The sequence below is a fragment of the Monodon monoceros genome, unplaced genomic scaffold, assembly GCF_005190385.1.
Source record: "Monodon monoceros isolate NGI ecotype Baffin Bay Population unplaced genomic scaffold, NGI_Narwhal_1 Super_Scaffold_9, whole genome shotgun sequence".
NCBI classification, from domain to species: domain Eukaryota; kingdom Metazoa; phylum Chordata; class Mammalia; order Artiodactyla; family Monodontidae; genus Monodon; species Monodon monoceros.
In genome coordinates this window covers 55071351-55091835 of record NW_021703786.1, presented here as the reverse complement: position 1 = coordinate 55091835, position 20485 = coordinate 55071351, and the positions used below count along the sequence as shown (strand labels likewise).

The following is a 20485-nucleotide window of genomic DNA, read 5'->3' as shown; positions in this document are numbered from 1 at the left end:
TATGGAGAGCAGTATGGAGGTTCCTTAAAAAAATAAAAATAGAACTACCATATGACCCAGCAGTCCCACTACTGGGCATATACCCTGAGAAAAGTTGTAATTCAGAAAGACATGCACCCCAGTGTTCATTGCAGTTCTATTTACAATAGCCAGGATGTGGAAGCAACCTAAGTGTCCATCGACAGATGAATGGATAAAGAAGATGTGGCACATATATCCAATGGAATATTACTTAGCCATGAAAAGAAATGAAATTGAGTTATTTGTAGTGAGGTGGATGGTCCTAGAATCTGTCATACAGAGTGAAGTAAGTCAGAAAGAGAAAGACAGATACCATATGCTGACACATATGTGGAATCTACCACATGATTCTTTATGCAAGGACAAGAAATACACATTGCAGCAGGAAATGTCTTCATCCAATACATAATTTACCGGTTTATGGGAATGCTTTAAAATGGGGTCTGTAAGCACTAACTAGCTTGGTGTAGTGGACAGACCATGGTCCTTGGAGTCACACTGTTTCTGGCACTGGGAAGCCGTGGGGAAGTTATTTGACTTCCTTGAGCTTTACTTTCTTCAGCATAGACAATACAGACCTACCTCTCAGTGTTGTTGGGAAGATTGAGTGAGCTATAACAGTGAGCACACTGGACCATGGTACCACCTCAAATATGAAGAAATTCACTCAGCAGCAAAGTTTGCATTTTAAAATTAGTTTTATTAAAAGCCAAGCGAATGAACTTGATTAGTTACATGATTCAATTAAAGGTGGCTGTGGCTTTGAATTATGAACTGTTTCAGGGAGAAGAAAATGATGCCAAGGTAGTGTCAAGTTTGGAACAGCAGTGGTCGGGAATCTATGAACAAAAAGGAGTCAAATTTATAATGAAATTGCGGGAGGTGGATTTGGAAATGGATTCTCCCTTTGCTGGCCCTCTCACTGCTTTGTGCTCACACACTTCCTTTTTTTCTGAGGTTCTGAAACAAAAACAAAACGTAGTGGAGCTCTGCAGCTGTTGAAGGAGCTTTTGAATTCTTCCTAAAGAGGAAATTGACTTTACCTAACTAATGCACTTCCTGTGTGTGCGGTGTCGGCTGAAGAGGGAGATAGGACCTCACTGGTACAGCGCTCGACTGCAGAATTTCCTCCCGGTGGTGAGGGTGCGCCAACACATTGTCTTCATTTACTCTGGTATCTGTAAGGCCGGTATGAATCACCTGGGGATCTTGTTACCAATGCAGCTTGTGATCCAGTAATTCTGGGTGGGGCCTGAGATTTTGCATTTCTAACAATATTTCAGGTGAGATATATCAAAATCACAAGGCATTCTTTTCCTGGTTCTTTTTAAAAGGTCTTAAAAACATACACGATTAACTTCATTTCATTGAACATTTATTTGCTAGGTGCTATGTATGTTAGGGCCTGATTCTCAAGAATCCCACAGTTGGTGATGCACCAAATCAAGGAGATTTTGAATATACCCGCCCCCTGATTTTTTTTAAACTTCGTCTTGGGTTTAGAAGTTCTCTAGTAACTTTACAGAGATTAGTTAACAATTAAACTTAAATTAGGATTTCTCTTTTTCTTTATGATTTAAGAAATTCTTTCACTTACCGCACATATACCATCATAACTTACATTAATGTCAAAAGGGGAAAAAAATTGTTTCTGTGATCTCCTCACCCCAGCCAATCAAACTATTTTTTTTTCCCTGTGTTTCTTTGTAGTCCTTAGACGTGGGCATCTTTTGTTTTTACATGGTTGTGAACATTTCTGGACAACAGTTTTGTATTGTTTTTAATTTTAGTGTTAGAGAATAGAAAGTTTTCTAAATTTCTCTATTAACTGTTGAAATATTGTACTTTATCCATATTTTGATATGTTCTTTTCTTGGTGTATTTTTCTTAGATGTCAAATGCTCTTGCTAAGATCAAGTTAGCAAAGGGTTAGGGTAGTAAACATAACATGTCTTAGGAAGCTAATATAATATCTGCAAAGTAAAGTATGAGTTTGCTTTAATGCAACTGAATGTTTGGCTTATAGTTAGAATTTTCCTGTTAAGTGAGAAAAAGTGAATTGTGTCTTACCTGTATTCTTAAAAAAAAAATCCGGTGTCTATATAGACAACTGACCTGTTTTCAGAATATCTGTGAGATGTGAGGATTTTCCTGTTATATCTTCTAGAACAGCAGTTCTTAATATGGGCTCTGTGGACCTAGGGTACTGCCTCTCAGAGTGTGGGCTGCAGAGTCACAGGTGTGCTTGTGAAAAAGAACTCTGCCCGTACGCTCCCCCAGCCCCTTCTCCAAGCTGGTTCTGGGATGGAGCCCTGCCATCTAAACTATAACAGGATGCAATTGTATGATACATGATTCTTCTGCAAAGCAAGTTTCAGAATTACTGCTCTGAGCGAGCCATGGTTGGGATCTGAGGGAATTTGCAATCTCTGAAATTCAATAAATGTCTTTTGGGTAGGGTTTATTCATTTTTCTGGGAAGAAGGTTCATAAACCTCTCATTGAGATTTGCAAAGAGGACCATGACTGAAAAAGGATGAAGTCATTGTCCCAGAAGGTGTGTTTTTCCTGAACATCTGTCTTCTGCCTCCTCTGAACCTTTTGGATTGTGAATAAATTCTTAGTTTTCTTTTACCATAATGAGGGCATGTTGTCCATGAAGTGATTTTTTTTGTATTGTGTTTTTTAAATAGCTATTCTTCCTTTTTTTAATATAAATTTATTTATTTATTTGGCTGTGTTCTGTCTTCGTTGCGGTGCGCAGGCTTCTTATCGTAGTGGCTTCTCTAGTTGCAGAGCATGGGCTCTAGGCACGTGGGTTTAAGTAGCTGTGGTATGTGGGCTCAGAAGTTGTGGCTCGTGGGCTCTAGGGCGCAGGCTCACTAGTTGTGGTGCACGGGCTTAGTTGCTCCAGAGCATGTGGGATCTTCCCGGACCAGGGCTCAAACCTGTATCCCCTGCTTTGGCAGGCAGATTCCTAACCCCTGCGCCACCAGGGAAGTTCCTGTATTGTGGTTTTTTAATCTACCGTTTCTTTATATTGCTTTTCAGTAAAATGAATTTTAATCTCTTAATTTAATTTTTTTTTTGGTACTGAAACGTATTATTTCTAAGAACTACTTTGTGCAGATAATATTTATTTCTAACATTTACTTATTGAGAACAAGTGTGCCCGTTATTTTACCAAGTGCAGTACATAGACTATTTTTATTTAATCCTTGCAGCAACTCCATGAAGCGAGCATTGTTATACTCATTTGACAAATAAGGGAATTGAGGCATGATGTGTTTAACTTAGCCAGATTGACATAGTTGTGAATGATGGGACCATTCTGTCTCACCTGAAGGCCAGCTCTATGGAATTCTGCAAGTTTGCACAAATGAATCACATTTGGTTTATCATTGAATGGAAGGTGATGGTTGCGTAGTGCCTTGAGATTATTAGGGGTGATGCCTGTGGATTAGCCTCTTCTAGAGATTCTGATTCTGAGTTTTTATGTCATTTCTTTTCAGATCAAAGAGAGTGCATCCCAGACGAGAGATGTCCTCAAACAGCATTTTAACGATTTGAAAGGAACCCTTGGGAAGCTCCTGGATGAGCGATTGGTGACCCTTTTGCAAGAGGTGGACACCATTGAACAGGAGACCATTAAACCACTAGATGACTGCCAGAAGCTGATAGAGCACGGAGTTAACACTGCAGTGGACTTAGTCCAAGAAGGTGGGGAGGGCTTCCCTGGTGGCGCAGTGGTTGGGAGTCCGCCTGCCGATGCAAGGGACACGGGTTCGTGCCCTGGTCCGGGAGGATCCCACATGCCGCGGAGCGGCTGGGCCCGTGAGCCGTGGCCACTGAGCCTGCGTGTCCGGAGCCTGTGCTCCGCAGCGGGAGAGGCCGCGTCAGTGAGAGGCCTGCGTACCGCAACAAAACAAAACAAAAAAAAGAAAAAAGAAAAAAAAGAAGGTGGGGAGTCCAGGGAGCCCGTTAAATGCAGCACATTCAGATTGACACTGCTGGTATCTCAGGGTTCCAACAGGCTTCCTGCCATCTGTGGGGTGCTTAGGCTGTTCGTACCTTGGGACAGTTTGTGATATAGGATGACAGGTGTACAGTGAGGTATCCTAGGATAAATGCAATTAATGTACTAATTATAATCATTTACAAAATGAGTAAATTATAATCATTTACAAAATAAGGATTTTTCTCATGGTTCTGTTAACACAGTGATTTTACGGTCATTTTGAGTCTGTTCATATATTTTTCGGAGTGTCAATGGTCTGTAGGATTTAATGCCATCATTCTTTTTAGAGATTAACAAGTAGGATTGGTGTTTACTCCTGAAATTACACTGGTTATATCCCTAACTTTAGTCAGTTATTTTGGTTAAAGCATTCTCGGTTCTTGCCTTGCTGCCTTCCTGTCTCCACATCTACCTACCTCCCCTCCTTCCCTCCTGTAGGTCTTTGTCAGGTACATTAAATAAAAAGGTAATAAGTTCTGCCCTTTGGGGTTCACAGCCCAGTGAGAGAAGCACACACGATGAGAGAGATCTAAGACCTCACGGGAGCACAGAAGGGGAAACGCTTGCCTCTGGAAGAGTGTAGGATGGCTTTCTATAGGAGGAGTTCCACTGAGGCTTGAAGAAATTCATCACGCAGACAAAGGAAGAAAAGGAGGTCACAGCACGATTGGAAGCAGAAGTAACGTCAAGAGTGAAGTGAATGGCATGTCTGGGAGATATTGAATGCAATAGTTTAGGCAGCAGAGTTACACAGTCAGATTTGCATTTTTTAAAAACGACACTGCCCACAGTTTGGAGACTGTGTTAGAGGTTGTAAGGAAGTAAAAGTGACCGATGAGGAAGTTGTGGCAGCAGTCAGATAGGCAGCGATGGAGATGGTGACAGGTGAAGATGAAGCAGAGCTGGTTTTAAGATTTTTCGGAGGGACTTCCCTGGTGGCGCAGTGGTTAAGAATCTGCCTGCCACTGCAGGGGACATGGGTTCCATCCCTGGTCCGGGAAGATCCCACATGCCGCAGAGCAATGAAGCCCGTGCGCCACAACTACTGAGCCTGCGCTCTAGAGCCCATGAGCCACAACTACAGAGCCCACGCACCACAGCTTCTGAAGCCCATGCACCTAGAACCCATGCTCTGCAACAAGAGAAGCCACCGCAGTGAGAAGCCTGTGCACTGCAATGAAGAGTAGCCCCTCATTCACCTCAGCTAGAGAAAGCCCACGTGCAGCAACAAAGCCAAAAATGAATGAATGAATGAATATATAAAATTAAAAAAAAGATATTTTGGAGATAGAATTAATGGTGATCTTACTGAGCCATAAGTGTTGATTATTGGTGATTGCCTGGTTATAGGATGGAGGAGAAAGAGAAGAATTTAGGATGACCCAACCCAGCGTGATTTTAGACGACCGGTGAATTGTGCCGTTGACTGACACAGAACATGAAGGGGGAGGGTGGGTAGTTAGACAGTTGGTTTGGGGTATGTTAGTTCAAGGTGCCGGAGATGCCAGGAGTTGGGAATGTGGGTGTGACGCTTAGGAGAGAGATCATACCTTGAGATGTCAATGTGGCAGTGAATGGTGTGTATGTCACCTCTGAATCCATGGGAATAAGTAAAATCATCAGGAGATAGTGTACAATATGAGAAGAGGAGGCTACAGAAGGTGGGACTCTGAGGGACGTCAGTATTTAAAGGGGCGTTGAGGAAAAAGGATCCAGGGAAGGAGACTGAATACCATTGGTTCTTTGATGAGTGCTGTGCATGGCATAGGATGAAAAGTGTGTGTGGCTGGCTCCCAGCTCTGTCACTCCAGCTGGAAGTTAGTCCCCATTTTGGTCCCACTTAGAATATAGTACTAATGTTATCTTTACACACTAATTACATTTTTGTCTTATCTTCAAGGAGAAGTGTTTATTTGCCACTGACAATAACAGTGCCTTTGAGAAAATTATTTTTAGCAGGACTTCAGAATGTGTTTCCCTGGGCGCTTAGCATTTGGAAACAAACTGAGCAGCAGTTCAGCACAGGTCAGGAGTGTATACCAATCACCACGGGGCTCGACCAGTGTTTTTATTTTAGAAAATAAATCCTTTGAGGCACATACATGCTTGTTGCAGCATCTGATTTTCTTTTTAATACTTCAGAAATGTTTTACATTTCAAACTTTTTCCTCCCCTCCCTTCCCGAGGGATTAAAAACTTATTTATGAAATTTTAAGGATTTTGAGGCAGTGTTCAGTGTGTCTGTTTTCCTTTTGGTAAGGGGGGAAGGTCATGTCATATGGTCTCAAAACACTTGAGTAACTCCGGGGTATACTGAGATGGAAAACAGTTCTAGTAGTGTTCTTTAGGGCTGTGGAAGGACAGAGATGTTGATCATTTTCTGATGACTTTATATAATATTTCCTTTATATGACCCTTCACCCTATTGCTTGTGTCAGGATAATATTTGCACTGACTCCTATTGGAGTTGATAAAGATTCTGTAGGGGAGATGGGAAGAGGTCCCTGGGACTTATGCCTTGCATAAAATTGGTTGACAAACCAAGTTTCCATTTGTAGAGCAGAATCTTTCGTCTCTGGCAGAATGTTGTCATTGTGTACGCCCTTCCTCTTGCGTTTAACCTTAAAGTCGTTTCTAAAATAGTTTCTTATTTATTTATTTGTTTGTTTATTTTTGGCTGCATTGGGTCTTCATTGCTGCGCGTGGGCTTTCTCTAGTTGCGACAAGTGGGGGCTACTGTTCGTTGTGGTGTGCGGGCCTCTCATTGCGGTGGCTTCTCTTCGTTGCGGAGCACGGGCTCTAGGCGTGCGGGCACAGTAGTTGTGGCATGCAGGCTCAGTAGTTGTGGCGCACAGGCTTAGTTGCTCCACGGCATGAGGGATCTTCCCGGGCAGGGGCTTGAACCCGTGTCCCCTGCATTGGCAGGCGGATTCTTAACCACTGCGCCACCAGGGAAGTCCCTAAAATAGTTTCTATGTTTACTTTTGGGGAATTTGTGACATCACTTAAGAATTGTTTTCAAGAGAACCAGAGACCCACTTAGACACGGGTTGTGTTGACTAGTTTATAATGTGACCATTTTTCCCTGTACTAGTTCTCTTATTCCTGATTGTAGGTGAGATCGCCATTCTGGGTGGTGTAGGAGAACAGAATGAAAAACTGTGGAGCTTTACCAAAAAGGCCTCACACATCCAGTTGGACAGGTAAAAGAGTTAGTGTCTCTTGGGCTTAAGCTGTCCGCTTTTCTTTTCGCCTGTTAAAAATTCGGATTCAGGGATATAGAAAATGTATTTCTCAAGTTTTCACTGCCCATTACCAGTATTACTAGTATGAAATAGTTGTGATTGTAATCTCTGGTATAGAATTACTACCGATTTTCTACAATCCTAATGTGTAAGAGAATTGTTAATTTAAAAAAATCTGAACAAAGTCATAGCTCAAACAACGAAGGCCTACTGTAGAGCACAGGGAACTATATTCAATATCCTGTGATAAGCCATAATGGAAAAGAATATGAAAAAGAATGTATATATATGTATATGTATAACTGAATCACTTTGCTGTACAGCAGAAACTAACACAACGTTGTAAGTCAACTACACTTCCATTAAAACAAACAAACCTGCGTCCTAGCTCAGTAAACCAGATCTTTTGCTATAAACTTGACAGTTGTGATCCTACCCATTTTCTCTCGTTCCTTTTATTTATTTGGGAAGAGAATTTTAATGTAATGTCTTGCAAAACCCCCACTGCCAGTAGCATTATTTACTGGGGGCTTCTGCACTGTTACAGTATGTGACTGATCTACAGTATTTTTTGTTGGGGAATTGCGTGGCGGTCCAGCGGTTAGGACTCCACGCCTTCACTGCTGAGGGCCTGGGTTTGATCCCTGGTCTGAGAACTAAGATCCCACAAGCTATGCAGCGCGGCCAAAAATAAATAAATAAAATATTCCTTGTTATTTTTTAAAAAATTGAGATATATTTGATTTACAGCGTTGTATACGTTTCAGGTGTACAGCATAGTGATTTGCAGTTTTTCAAGGCTATACTCCCTTGTATTTTAAACTCTCAGTTAAAAGCCTTATAAACACATGAGCTTTGTTTCCTCAGCTTACCAGAGGTGCCTTTACTGGTTGATGTGCCTTGCTTATCTGCTCAGTTGGATGACTCAATTCTTAACATAGTGAAAGACCATATTTTCAAACATGGAACGGTAGCGTCTCGCCCACCAGTACAGATAGAAGAATTGATAGAGAAACCCGGAGGCATCATCGTACGATGGTGTAAGGTACGTAATTCAGGATTGCAGAAATGGCTTCAGCATTATGGATTTGAGATTTGGGGGCCTTTACGATTTTGTTTTATTGGTTGCCTTTGAATATTCTCTTCATGAACAAAAGTGCCCTTTGCTTTACAACTAAGGTCACAGGGAACTTGAACTGAGGTAGCTCTTCCAGTTGGGATAAACAGTTTTGAAGGTACTTTATAAAATCTCTGAATCGAAATGTTGTTTCCCATCACATATTTCCCAAACTTAACTCTTGGTGACTTGAAGATCGTTCAGAATTAGAAAAGTCAGAAGGTGATAGTGAATATTGGGTGTTGGATATTTTTCTGTTCAACACTGAACTAATACCTCTGAAATAAAGTTTTAAAGTATGGTTTTTTCACACTTTTAGCATTGCCAAGAATTTTGTGTATTAAATCATATTATGCATGTGAATTACCATATTTTAGATAAAAACCATGTCCAGATGAGTCATGATGTCTTGGCTGTTGACAGATAACATCATTCAGAGGTGGGTGGTCAGCTTCTGGAAACTATTTTCTTTTTTTTTTGTTTTTTTGCGGTATGTGGGCCTCTCACTGTTGTGGCCTCTCCCATTGCGGAGCACAGGCTCCGGACGCGCAGGCTCAGCGGCCATGGCTCACGGGCCCAGCCGCTCCGCGGCATGTGGGATCTTCCCGGACCAGGGCATGAACCCATGTCCCCTGCATCGGCATGTGGATTCTTAACCACTGTGCCACCAGGGAAGCCCTATCTTCTATGAATTTTAAGGAGTCCTTTATATATTTCAGATATTAGCTCTCTCTTGGTTATATGAATAATGTAGTTTTGGGATACTTGTCTTTGAATTTTGAATGTCTTATCTTTGGCATTAATTGTTTAGAAGTCATGCCATTGCTTCAGAGGAAGCACATTTTTTTCATATCAGACTGGGGTTATAAAACACATGGTTCAATAAGGAAAACAAGGGAAATAATAATGGCACGTTTCCTCTGACCTTCCTGAGAAGAACCTGTATTCAGCATGTGGGCCTGTATGCTTGGCCCCAAATGCCCCCATTCAAAGTTCCTAAGTAGTGATGCTGAGAGAAGTTATTCTCTGACTTTTACCTAACGTAAAGCCTTTCTCCTCAGGTGGATGATGACTTTACCGCCCAAGATTACAGGCTCCAGTTCCGTAAATGTACTTCCAGTCATTTTGAGGACGTGTATGTAGGCTCTGAAACTGAATTCATAGTATTGCACATAGACCCCAATGTTGATTATCAGTTCAGAGTCTGCGCCCGAGGAGATGGCCGACAGGAGTGGAGTCCTTGGAGTGTCCCCCAGATAGGTCATTCCACGCTGGTGCCTCACGGTATGCTGTTGCCTTCTCACTCCTGAAGCTTAACTGTGTATGAGTACACGTATCCTGTGCTAAAGGCAGCACACTGACAACCCTTTTTCCTAAGGATAAACCCTGAATTGATGGAGAATAACATGGAATATGTCTTTTACTTCCTGCTCAAATTACTTCATGTGAATTTTGAGAAATTTTCATTCGTTCTTATCTTCAGAGTCCCCAAATAGTGCCAGGCAGGATTATAAGCATCCCTAAAACCAAAGAGTTTAAATATTGCATTAGAAGACTGCAATATTTGACCCAAACCTTCAATGTATATCTTGATAGAGGCTTTTTCTTAGAAGTCTTACAATCCAAAATTGACCTCTCCTATATATAACTTTTTTTAAGGATTTAGGAAAAAAAAAAAAAAAGATTTAGACTTGGTTAATTACTTCTTAATCAGGTTGGAATAAGCTCAAACGTGATTTTATTAGGTAAGAGATAACACTTATTTGATCTTCCTTGCCAAAAATGTGTAGGAAGAGACTAAAATCTTTCTTGTGATTTGTAGGATTGACCATGACACCCTGTCACTGAATTTTTCCTTTCGTTGAACTTGCCCATGAACCCTAAGTAGCGTCTTCCACTTCCAAGTTTTATTTAATGTGCCTGTGTTGAAGATATTCCCCAAAAGATTCTAACAATTTACAATATCTTTGCTTTTTAAAAAGAGTGGACAGCTGGCTTTGAGGGGTACAGTCTGAGCAGTCGAAGAAACATAGCGCTTCGGAATGATGCTGAATCGTCCGGTGTTCTCTACTCCAGTGCTCCCACTTACTTCTGTGGGCAGACATTAACATTCAGGCAAGTGGATATTAAAAGATCTGTCTGTCATGCCTTAGGCAGTAAGTGAAGTGCACAGAGCATCCATGAGCTTCGGATCAAAACGGTCCTGAGTTTATTCCCTCATTTCTAGGTAGTGTTACTTCGGAGCAATTTACTTGTTTCTCTTTGCTTCGCTTTTCTCGTATGTATTCACAGGGTTATTACGAGCATGAACTGAGATAATGGGTATAAAATGCCTTGCTTCTGCCTGATAAATAGTGTGTGTTCACTGTGTTTACGTCTTCTTTCTTCTTGGTAAATAGAATACCTCTCAAAAATCAGTCTTAAGCGTTAGAGGTCCCCAATTTTTTTTTTCTTTGTGAATCAATAAGAGCAAATATCTGTGAGAGACAACCTGTCAGAGTAAACACACGATATATATAGTCTCTATAAAATAAAATTGAAAGCGTGCCTCTCCTGCCGCCAGTTAATTTTCTATTTCTTCATCCATTTCTTCCTGTATTAGAAAAATTTCCTTTTTCTTGTTTTCATGTTGTCTGAGATGTATTCTCTGTGGTCCTATTTCTAAATAGCTTTTCCTAAAAACCAAAGCCCAAACTTTGATTTAGGAAAGTGAAGCTTGTCTGATGTTCACCATACACACCTCAGTGTAGCAAACTCTCCTCTAAGTTGTAAATTGTGAGATCATAGGATTTTATTGTGAATGCTTGTTCCAGGTTCCTCTTGGTCTCAGTCCCTTGTTGTATAAGGCATGGAGTGTATCTGAAAGTTTTATCTAAGCTAGTGTTGCCATGTTCTCCACCAGCCAAGTCATTTGAACTGGCAGCATGATCAGAATGCACTAGTTTATGCTTTGTCTCTCTCTTTTTTTTTTTTTTTTGGCGGTACGCAGGCCTCTCACTGTTGTGGCCTCTCCCGTTGCGGAGCACAGGCTCCGGACGCACAGGCTCAGCGGCCATGGCTCACGGGCCCAGCCGCTCCGCGGCATGGGGGATCTTCCCGGACCGGGGCACGAACCCGTGTCCCCCGCATCGGCAGGAGGACTCTCAACCACTGCGCCACCAGGAAAGCCCTCATTTTTTTTTTTTAAATGAATTTATTTTATTTTTGGCTGTGTTGGGTCTTCATTGCTGTGCATGGGCTTTCTCTAGTTGTGGCCTGCAGGGGCTACTCTTCGTTGTGGTGCGTGCGCTTCTCATTGCCGTGGCTTCTCTTGTTGAGGAGCATGGGCTCTAGGTGCGCGGGCTTCAGTAGTTGCAGCACGTGGGCTCGGTAGTTGTGGCTCGTGTGCTCTAGAGTGCAGGCTCAGTAGTTGTGGTGCACAGACTTAGTTGCTCTGCTGCATGTGGGATCTTCCCAGACCAGGGATTGAACCCATGTCCTCTGCGTTGGCAGGCAGATTCTTAACCACTGTGCCACTAGGGAAATCCCATTTGTCTCTTTTTTTTTGGACGTATCCAAAATGTGTTTATTGGGATGTTTTCCCATTCATCTTGATTCCCGGGGCTTTTAGTGCTGCTTCCATCTGAAGGAGCACCCTTCTGTAAGCCTTGCTTTTCCTCCTGTAGGCTGGCAGAGGATGGTAGAGCAGCCAACACACAAAACTACTGTTTGTGCATGGCTAAAGACGGTGGTGATTTTATAGCATCCTGGGCATTTCACATCCATGAAATAGGAATTGGGGCTCTGCACCAAGCGCTTCTTCTTGTGTTCTCGTGAGGAGGTCGTCACCATCAGAAACCTTGTCTCACTTTTGACACCTCCTCTCACCCCTCACGTTATGAAAAAAGAATAACTTAATAACCAGAAAAAACTAGCAGAGGAATGAGGAGTCTGGTACCTAACATCTATTTAATTATTCCCCAGGTAATCAGGAGTTTTCTGTACTAACAAACCTCTTCTCTGCTGATGTCCCTTGTTTATAGAAATACTCCCATTAGTGAGTCTGCTGAGAACAGGGTACTTCTGTATAATGATAGGACTTCCTGAGTTAACAGATTCAGGCCAGATACCTCAGATCATAGTAAGAATAATAATCATTATTGCATTAATATTTAAATTGCATTTACTATGGTACTGTTCCAAGCACTTTACTTATATTAACTCATTTGATTCTCACAATAACCCAATGAAATAGGTGTAGTTACCCATTTTAGGGATGAAGGTACTGAGGCACAGAGAAGTGAAGTCATTTACCCAGTGTCACATAACTAGTAAGTGGCAAAGCTAGGATTTAAACCCAGTCTGGCTCCAGTAATTTTAACCACTGGTCTGTATTGCTTCTCATTTTTCTTTTTTCATGGGAGAGTAAACATGATTTGAGTTAGTGTGGAAATGTATAGTTTCTCCGCTACTGTGTCCTCAGCTCTTTTCCTTTTCTCTCTTCTATGATTTTTATCCCTGGGTGACGGTGATCTGATGCTCTTTTTACTTTTAGCTTCTCCCTCTGTGAACACAGGGGAAGGGCCGATAGATGATCTACTTAGGTTTGTTTCTTAAGTCATTCAATAAATGTATATAGATTACGACATTGGAAATTACACACATTGATTTAAACCCACGTACTGTCTGTGGACAGTACAACACTTAGCCTCAATAAACCATTAGTTCCTCCCTCCTCCTCCAAAGGGGTCCCCCTTGGTAGGGTGATTAACTGAAACTTATTTAAGCTCAGTATTATGTTAGCCAGACCGTTGCATTTTTGTCATTTTTCCTTTGAATGTGGATTGAAAATGTTTTCTCTCCTTGTTTAAAGGAATTTCAGGCATTGGCAGTTAAGGCAGAGGATGTGAATAGAGTGTTTGTATGGGGCACCTTCATGCATGGGGTTGGGGGCAGATAGGCCTGCTTGAATCAAGGTAAACTTTATTCAGCTTTTTGAGGGCCTCATAGTCAGAAGGGAGATTATACTCCTGCAGGCCCTGCCCTGTTGCTCAGCCCAGTCGATCCCTGCTGAAGTTTCTGGAATCCTTAGAACTGCTGACACCAAAGGAACCTGTTACTGGCCGGTTTTTAACAGTCTCTAGAGCCCAGTCTCATGTGGTGCCCGGGTCTGCTAGCAGCCCCCTCCTTCCAGGCCTCTCTCTGATTTCCTGTCTTGAACATTCCTGCTTTCCCTAGCTTCTAAGGTTTCCCATTCTTACTATTTTTTAAACCATATTTTTCTCTCTGTCTATGAGTCTGTTTCTGTTTTGTAGATAGGCTCATTTGTACCGTATTTTAGATTCCACATGTAAGTGATATCATATTAAACCCTAGCTTTTAGTTTGTTTGTAGAGGGAGGATTACATGAAGTCAGGGAGACATGTCTGCTTTGGGATGTTCACATATAATAGCTGTTCCTCCCAGATAACCTAAGGAATATTCCTTAGACTTTTTTTCCCTGTCCATATCCTTCTGTCTTAAACTGCTTTTCTAAAATGTAAGGACAGTTCTGCTCGCCTGTGGTCTTTGTGAATGATGCTGATTGTTTCATACAACCCTATTCCATTCAGATGGTACTTACAGTACTTGGTATTGTTGGGAATGCAAAGTTTAAGAAAAAGAAAAAACTAGAATCTTATCTAACCATAGAATAGGCAGTTTATAAATTATAAAGTTTAAGAAAGATCCTGACTGCTGTGGAATATAGAAGAAGGAAGAGTTACTTCTAGATGAGGGGTTGGTGAAGGCTTTATCTCAGGTAGGGCTGAAAAGGAAAGTTCAGGTAGAGAAACAAAGCGAGAACCAAAGATATGGAGGAGAAAAAAAATATAAAGAACAGGAAAGTAATGAGTGTGAATGGGTTTTATAGCGATGGGAGTATAGTCAGAACCCCGGAAAAGTACAACATTCTTGTGGACAGGCTATGTATATTTATTTCTTTTTCAGTTTCTCAAAGACTTGCCCCTTTGGAGCTCACTTGTGCCATTTATAAGGAGGACATTTGATACCACATACAGAGGTCTTTTTCTTTTTTCCTTTTTCCAACAAAAGTCTTCACCAAGTAAAACCAAGTCAGGTTCACATTTCATTGTCTTGGGAGTCATGCTCTGCATTTGACTTTTCATGAATTCACGAGTTGAGCTAGGCTACAAAATAATAACAGCCAGCTCACCTTTGTCGAACCCTACTGTGTGTTACTTCTTAAGTATTGAGTTAATGTCTGTAAATCCTCATTACATGCTCAGGAGGTAGACACATTTTATAGATGAGGAAACTGAGATGTAAAACGATTAAGCCACCTGCCTGAGGTTGTACAGATTCTTAATAGTAATGCTGACATGCAAATCCTAGCAGTCTAGCCCTGTAGGACTCTGCTTGGACTTAGAGTGAGTTGGAAGGCCATTGGAGGACATTGAGCAAGTGAATGATGTGATCTGACATACGTTTTACAAGTCATTTTGGCTGCTGCGTGGTAAATAGTCTGTACGGCGGTACAGGCTGGAAGGAGACCATTTAGGAGGCTGGAGAGGAGGAGCAAAAATATTACCAGAAATGAAGGGAAGGCTGTATTCAGCATTCCAGTATTAATTTGGTGATGGCTAATGGTGGCTTGGACCAGGATGGAGCAGTTGAGGTAATGATAAGTGGCCAGAATCTGGATTTATTTTGAAGGAAGAACTGATGGGATTTATTGACAGGTTGGTTGTGAGGTATGAGAAAGGAGTCAAGTGTACCCTCAGGGTTTTTGGACTAAGTAACTTAGGGTAGAATTGTCATTTACTGAGGTAGGTAAGACCTTATAAGGAGCCTATTTATGGGTGAATATCAGTTCTTCACAAATTAATTTGAGTTCCTTATTAGACATATAAGTGAAAATGTGGGGTAGACAGTCAGATATACAAATCGGGAGTTCAGTGGAAAAGACCAGACTGGAGATATTATTTTGAGAGTTTTTAACATATAGATGTGTGTTTAGAGCCGTGAGACTGCATGAGATTAGCCAGGGAATGAGTATAGGGAGAGGACACTGGAGAACTCTTAACATTTAGCTTTTGGGGAGGAAAGAACCAGCAAAGGATTCTGAGGAGTAGCAGCAAGTGAGGTAGACGGGAAAAGTGGGAGAACGTGGTGTCCCTGAAGCCAAGCAAAGGAAGTGTTTCCAAGAGGAAGTAGCGGTGAATTATGTCAAATGTTGCTGACCCAACAGATTAGAAAAGGACTGAGAATTGGCCTTTGGGTTTGCAGCGTGGACGTGGATTGGTGACCCTGACATGAACAGTTTCAGGGGAGCTGTGGTGGAGGGAAGCTTGATTAGAGTGGGTTCAAAAGAGAGATGGGATCTTTGGGGACCAATAGATGCATAGTAGCACCATAGTTCTGATTTTTCCACTACTGGAAACTTTTTGGAGAAATAAAGAGGTGGGGGGTAGGGACCCATAAGTACTTTTTCAACAGAACTAAGAAATACAGAAAACTCAAATTCCAAATTAGCTGTAAAGGCCCCCTAAGACACAACTAGCCTGGAAATCATGAGTTTGCTGGCCAGGCTCAGAAATCTCCAAATATTCAGTCCCAGAAGGAGAAGACTCCACCCTAAGACTATAAACGGGGCCAGGACTGAACAGCGCTTGAGTGTTCTTGAGGAAGCAGAGAGAAAAGGTGGGAAAAATGTCCAGGGGAGTCACAGTGCATCATCTTAGGAAGCAAGGACTGTGTCCCTTGGTGACAGTGGAGAGTAGTTTATAAGCAGCCTTTGAAGAGAACTGAGGTCTGACAATAGAAGCTCTTTTGAACCAGATTAGGTTTTTGAGTGTCAAAGGAGATGTGGCTTCACAGAAGAGCTGTATTATAAGGCCGGACCTTCCTATAGCAATGGAGGACAGGCTGTAGAGCTGTAAATCTGAAAGTCACCCTTCACTTAAGTTTTTTTTTTTTTTTCTGGCCACACTGAGTGGCATGTGGGATCTTGGTTCCGCAACCAGGGATCGAACCCAGGCCCACAGCAGTGAAAGCACTGAGTCCTAACCATTGGACTTCCAGGGAATTGCCATCTTCATTTAGTTTTTTAAAAAATGGCTTCCATCAGTGTTTTGCAATTTTTTTCTTGTCTTATTACACTGGCTAGGAAGTATAATTTTGAGTAGCAGTGTTGAAAGCAGACATCCTTGTCATATTCCAGATCTTAGCAGGAATATATTCAGTCTTTCACATTAAGTATGATGCTAGCTGTAGGGTTTTTTTGTGGACACCCTCTATAAGGTTAAGGAAGTTCCCGTCTATTCTTAGTTTGCTGAGAGTTTTATCTATAAATGGATGTTTAATTTTGTCAAATTATTTTTATATATCTATTAAGATAATCATATGGTTTTTCTTCTGTTGATATGGTTACAATGATAGATTTTTTAACATTGGATCAGCTTTGCATTTCCATGAGAAACCCCACTTGACCATGTATTATTCTTTATATATGTTGCTAAATTTAACTTTTTTATTTTTTTGAGGATTTTTATGTCTCTTCAGAAGAGAGATATCTGTCTGTTTTTTCTTACGATGTCTTTGGTATCAGGGTAATTGCTAGCCTCATAAAGTGAGGTGGGAAGTATTTCTTCCTCTTTTATTTCTTAGAACTGTTTGTGAGAATTGGTATTATTTCTTAAATGTTTGGTAGAGTTCACCAATGAATTCGCTATCCTGGAATTTTTTTTGTTGGAAGATTTTCAATTTCTATAATAGATATAAGACTATCAGTTTCATTTTAAGAGAGGATAAAAGCTATTTTAGGATTTGTATAGTAAGGAGTGTATTTCTATATCAAAAATCCTTGTTTACTCTGACTTGATAAGACATCCCTTCCTTCTCTTCCTTTTCCCTGACAGGTCAAGCTGTGCTATGACCCTCTTTTTTGACATATGGCTTATTCTTTATTCCTTGGGCTAGTTTCCTGTTAGTGACACAGGCCAACTAGCTGTGTTCCTGGAAGCACTTGCAGTCTTCCCAGCAGTGTGTGAGGGTCCTGACTGATGTCACTGCATCCTTGTCAGTATTAAGTATTACGGTTTTTACCTAATTTGTAGCTGTAGGACATAATATTTTCATTTTCTTTCTTATATTTATCATAAACTTGGATATTTTTCATAATATATTATGATATATTAGCCAAGCAACTGAATTTTTGGATCTTTGCTCCAGGTGTTCATTGTGAGAAGAAGGAAGTTTGAGATTATATGAGAATTTGCCACTTAAATCCAGTCAGTTAGCCAAAGTGCCAGAGTAGTAGGAAGAGATTAGCTTTCTTGCTGCCATCGAAATTTTTCCTTTTTGTTCTGAACCATGTTCTTTCTCAGAATACTTTACCTTTGAGAAAAATTATCACCTAGAACTTTCTACATGACTCTATGTAATGGATGCATTCCTACCAACTTGTGCATAAACTGATTTTTTTTATTAATAGTATCTCCGAGGTCACTGTACCCTACTATGAATTATTTTGTATACCATTTTTCTTTTTTTATATACTTTTTATATTTGGATGATTTATGGCAGAGTTTCTTGTAGGACTTGTTTATGTGAGAGAACCACTTGGGTAGTTTTTTAGGAAATAATGTCCTGACTACTTGTCTTGCAATTTAAAAATTCAAAGATTTTAGGGACTTCCCTGGCAGGAAGTCCAGTGGTTAGGACTTGAAGCTTTTGCTGCCGGGTCCCCAGGTTCAATCCCTGATCGGGGAACTAAGATCCCGCAAGCTGTGCGGTATGGCCAAAGGGGGGAAAAATTCAAAGATTTTAAACTTCCATTCTATTTCTTAGTGAGCTGTGAAAATAATTCTTTGTTAAGGCAAATTAGCTCTTTACTTTTGTGGTTCATTTTATATTCAGAGAAACTTTTATAAGCTTTTAATTCCAGGCTTGTCTTATTTATCAAATGCTGTTGTCAAGTAAGATGCTTTTAGGAACAATTTTGTGATTTATTCAAATAAGGAGTTTTTTTCCTTCTTCCCAGGATTTTAGTTAATTTCAAGAAATTTTACTTGCGTTAATTATTTATTTAAAAAGTTTAATCACAGAAAAAAATGTACACTTGCAATGAGCTAGCCAAACTCAAGGTTGAGGGTACAGTCCTCTAAAAGATTGCCCTCACTTCAGATACCAGCTGCAAGTTCAGGGGTCCCCAGGGCCAACGCTCAGGTTTTATAATTTGCTAGGATGACTCACACAACTTAAGAAAGCACTTCACTGGACTTGCCTGGTGGTCGGGTGGTTAAGACTCCGCTCTCCAATGCAGGAGGCTCGGGTTTGATCCCTGGTCAGGGAACTAAGAGCCCGCATGCTGCAACTAAAAGAGCCCACCTGCTCCAACTAAGACCTGGCTCAGCTAAATAAATAATTATTAAAAAGAAAGAAAGAGGGGCTTCCCTGGTGGCGCAGTGGTTGAGGGTCCGCCTGCCGATGTGGGGGACACGGGTTCGTGCCCCGGTCCGGGAGGATCCCACATGCCGCAGAGCGGCTGGGCCCGTGAGCCATGGCTGCTGAGCCTGCGCGTCCGGAGCCTGTGCTCTGCAACGGGAGTGGCCGCAACAGTGAGAGGCCCGCGTACCGCAAAAAAAAAAAAAAGAAAGAAAGAAAGAAAGAAAGCACTTCACTTAGGATTACAGTTTTATTATAGCAGAAGGATATATAAATCAGAACCTGCCAAAGGGAGGAGCTCATAGCGTGAGATCTGGGAGGATTCCAAAGACAAAGCATACCTCTCAGGGATGCAAGGCCTTTTGGCATGACAGTACTCAGAGTATTACGAACCAGGAAAGCTCACTCAAGCTTTGGTGTCCAGAGTTTTTATTGGGATTTTATTGTGGAGGCATGGTTGATTAAATCATTCCCCACCTAACTCAATATCCAGCTCCCGTGCCCTCCTGGGAGAATGGGCTGGCATCATGTAGCTCAAAGCCTCAACCCTGTAATCATGACTGGTCTTTCTGGAGTGGCCTGTTCCCATCCTGAGTCATTTTGTTAGCATAAACTATCTAGGGGCCCACCTTGAGCACCTCATTAGCATAAACTATCACATGTGGTCTGAGGGACCCACCATGAGTAACAAAGACACTCCTATCACTTGGGAAATTGCAGTGGTTTAAAGGTTACCTGCCAGGATCAAGCCAAATATTTCATCACACAATACTAAACACAACTAACTGCTGTCTTCCATCTATAATTAATAATATTAGCAGGTTTTTATTTTTTAGGAAACAACATTAGGGATGTTAGGGATAAAATTCAGGTATCTTGTGTTTCCCACATCTCTCTCTCTCTATATATATTTATCCAGTAGTATTTTGTGTATTTTTAAAATCTTTATAAACATTTCAGACTTACAGAAGAATGGCAAGAATAGTACAGAGAATTCCCAAATACCTTTCACCCAGATGCCTCAATATTTGCTTCATCATTTTTCTCTTTACATTTTTTTTTTTTTTTTTTTTTTGACTGCACCACGTGGCATGTGGGATCTTCCCCAACCAGGGATTGAACCCATGCCCCCTGCAGTGGAAGCATGGATGCTTAGCCACTGGACCGCCAGGGAAGTCCTCTACTTTTTCTTCCCAAATCATTTTCAGTGAGTATTTTGTAAAAAGAGATTATCAAAATCAGAAAATTAACATTGATATACTATTATCTAACCTACAGACCTTACCAGATTTAGTTGTCCCAATTAATGTCCTTTACAGAAAAAAAAGATCTTGGATCATGTGTATATACATTTGTTATGTCTCTTTTAATCTGGAACAGTTTGCCTCTCTTAAATTTTATGATATTGGCTTTTTTTTTTTTTTTTTGCGGTACGCAGGCCTCTCATTGCTGTGGCCTCTCCCGTTGCGGAGCACAGGCTCCGGACGCGCAGGCTCAGCGGCCATGGCTCATGGGGCCCAGCCGCTCCGCGGCATGTGGGATCCTCCCAGACCGGGGCACGAACCCGTGTCCCCTGCATCGGCAGGCGGACTCTCAACCACTGGGCCACCAGGGAAGCCCAGATATTGGCATTTTTTAAGAGCACAGGTCTGGTATTTTA

The 20485-nt window shown here is 41.4% G+C and overlaps 2 protein-coding genes across 4 annotated transcripts in view; one reads left to right on the top strand and one right to left on the bottom strand.

Moving 5' to 3' along the window:
* Positions 1–20485, top strand: part of CRLF3 (cytokine receptor like factor 3) — a 36697-nt gene that overhangs the window by 9088 nt on the left and 7124 nt on the right. Inside the window, exons 1-6 of one of the 3 annotated variants that reach the window (XM_029210676.1) lie at positions 174–1158; positions 3533–3740; positions 7154–7241; positions 8151–8328; positions 9462–9684; positions 10383–10515. In XM_029210676.1, the coding sequence (XP_029066509.1) occupies positions 1072–1158; positions 3533–3740; positions 7154–7241; positions 8151–8328; positions 9462–9684; positions 10383–10515 (917 nt within the window). In that variant the 5' untranslated portion in view covers positions 174–1071. Of the gene's footprint in view, positions 1–173; positions 1165–3532; positions 3741–7153; positions 7242–8150; positions 8329–9461; positions 9685–10382; positions 10516–20485 lie in introns of those variants that run through there. The other 2 variants (XM_029210675.1, XM_029210674.1) reach the window with 2 other exon arrangements.
* Positions 11835–12467, bottom strand: LOC114888529 (40S ribosomal protein S27-like). Its single transcript, XM_029210677.1, has one exon. The coding sequence runs from the start codon at positions 12229–12231 to the stop codon at positions 12007–12009; it is 225 nt and encodes a 74-aa protein (XP_029066510.1). The 5' UTR covers positions 12232–12467; the 3' UTR covers positions 11835–12006.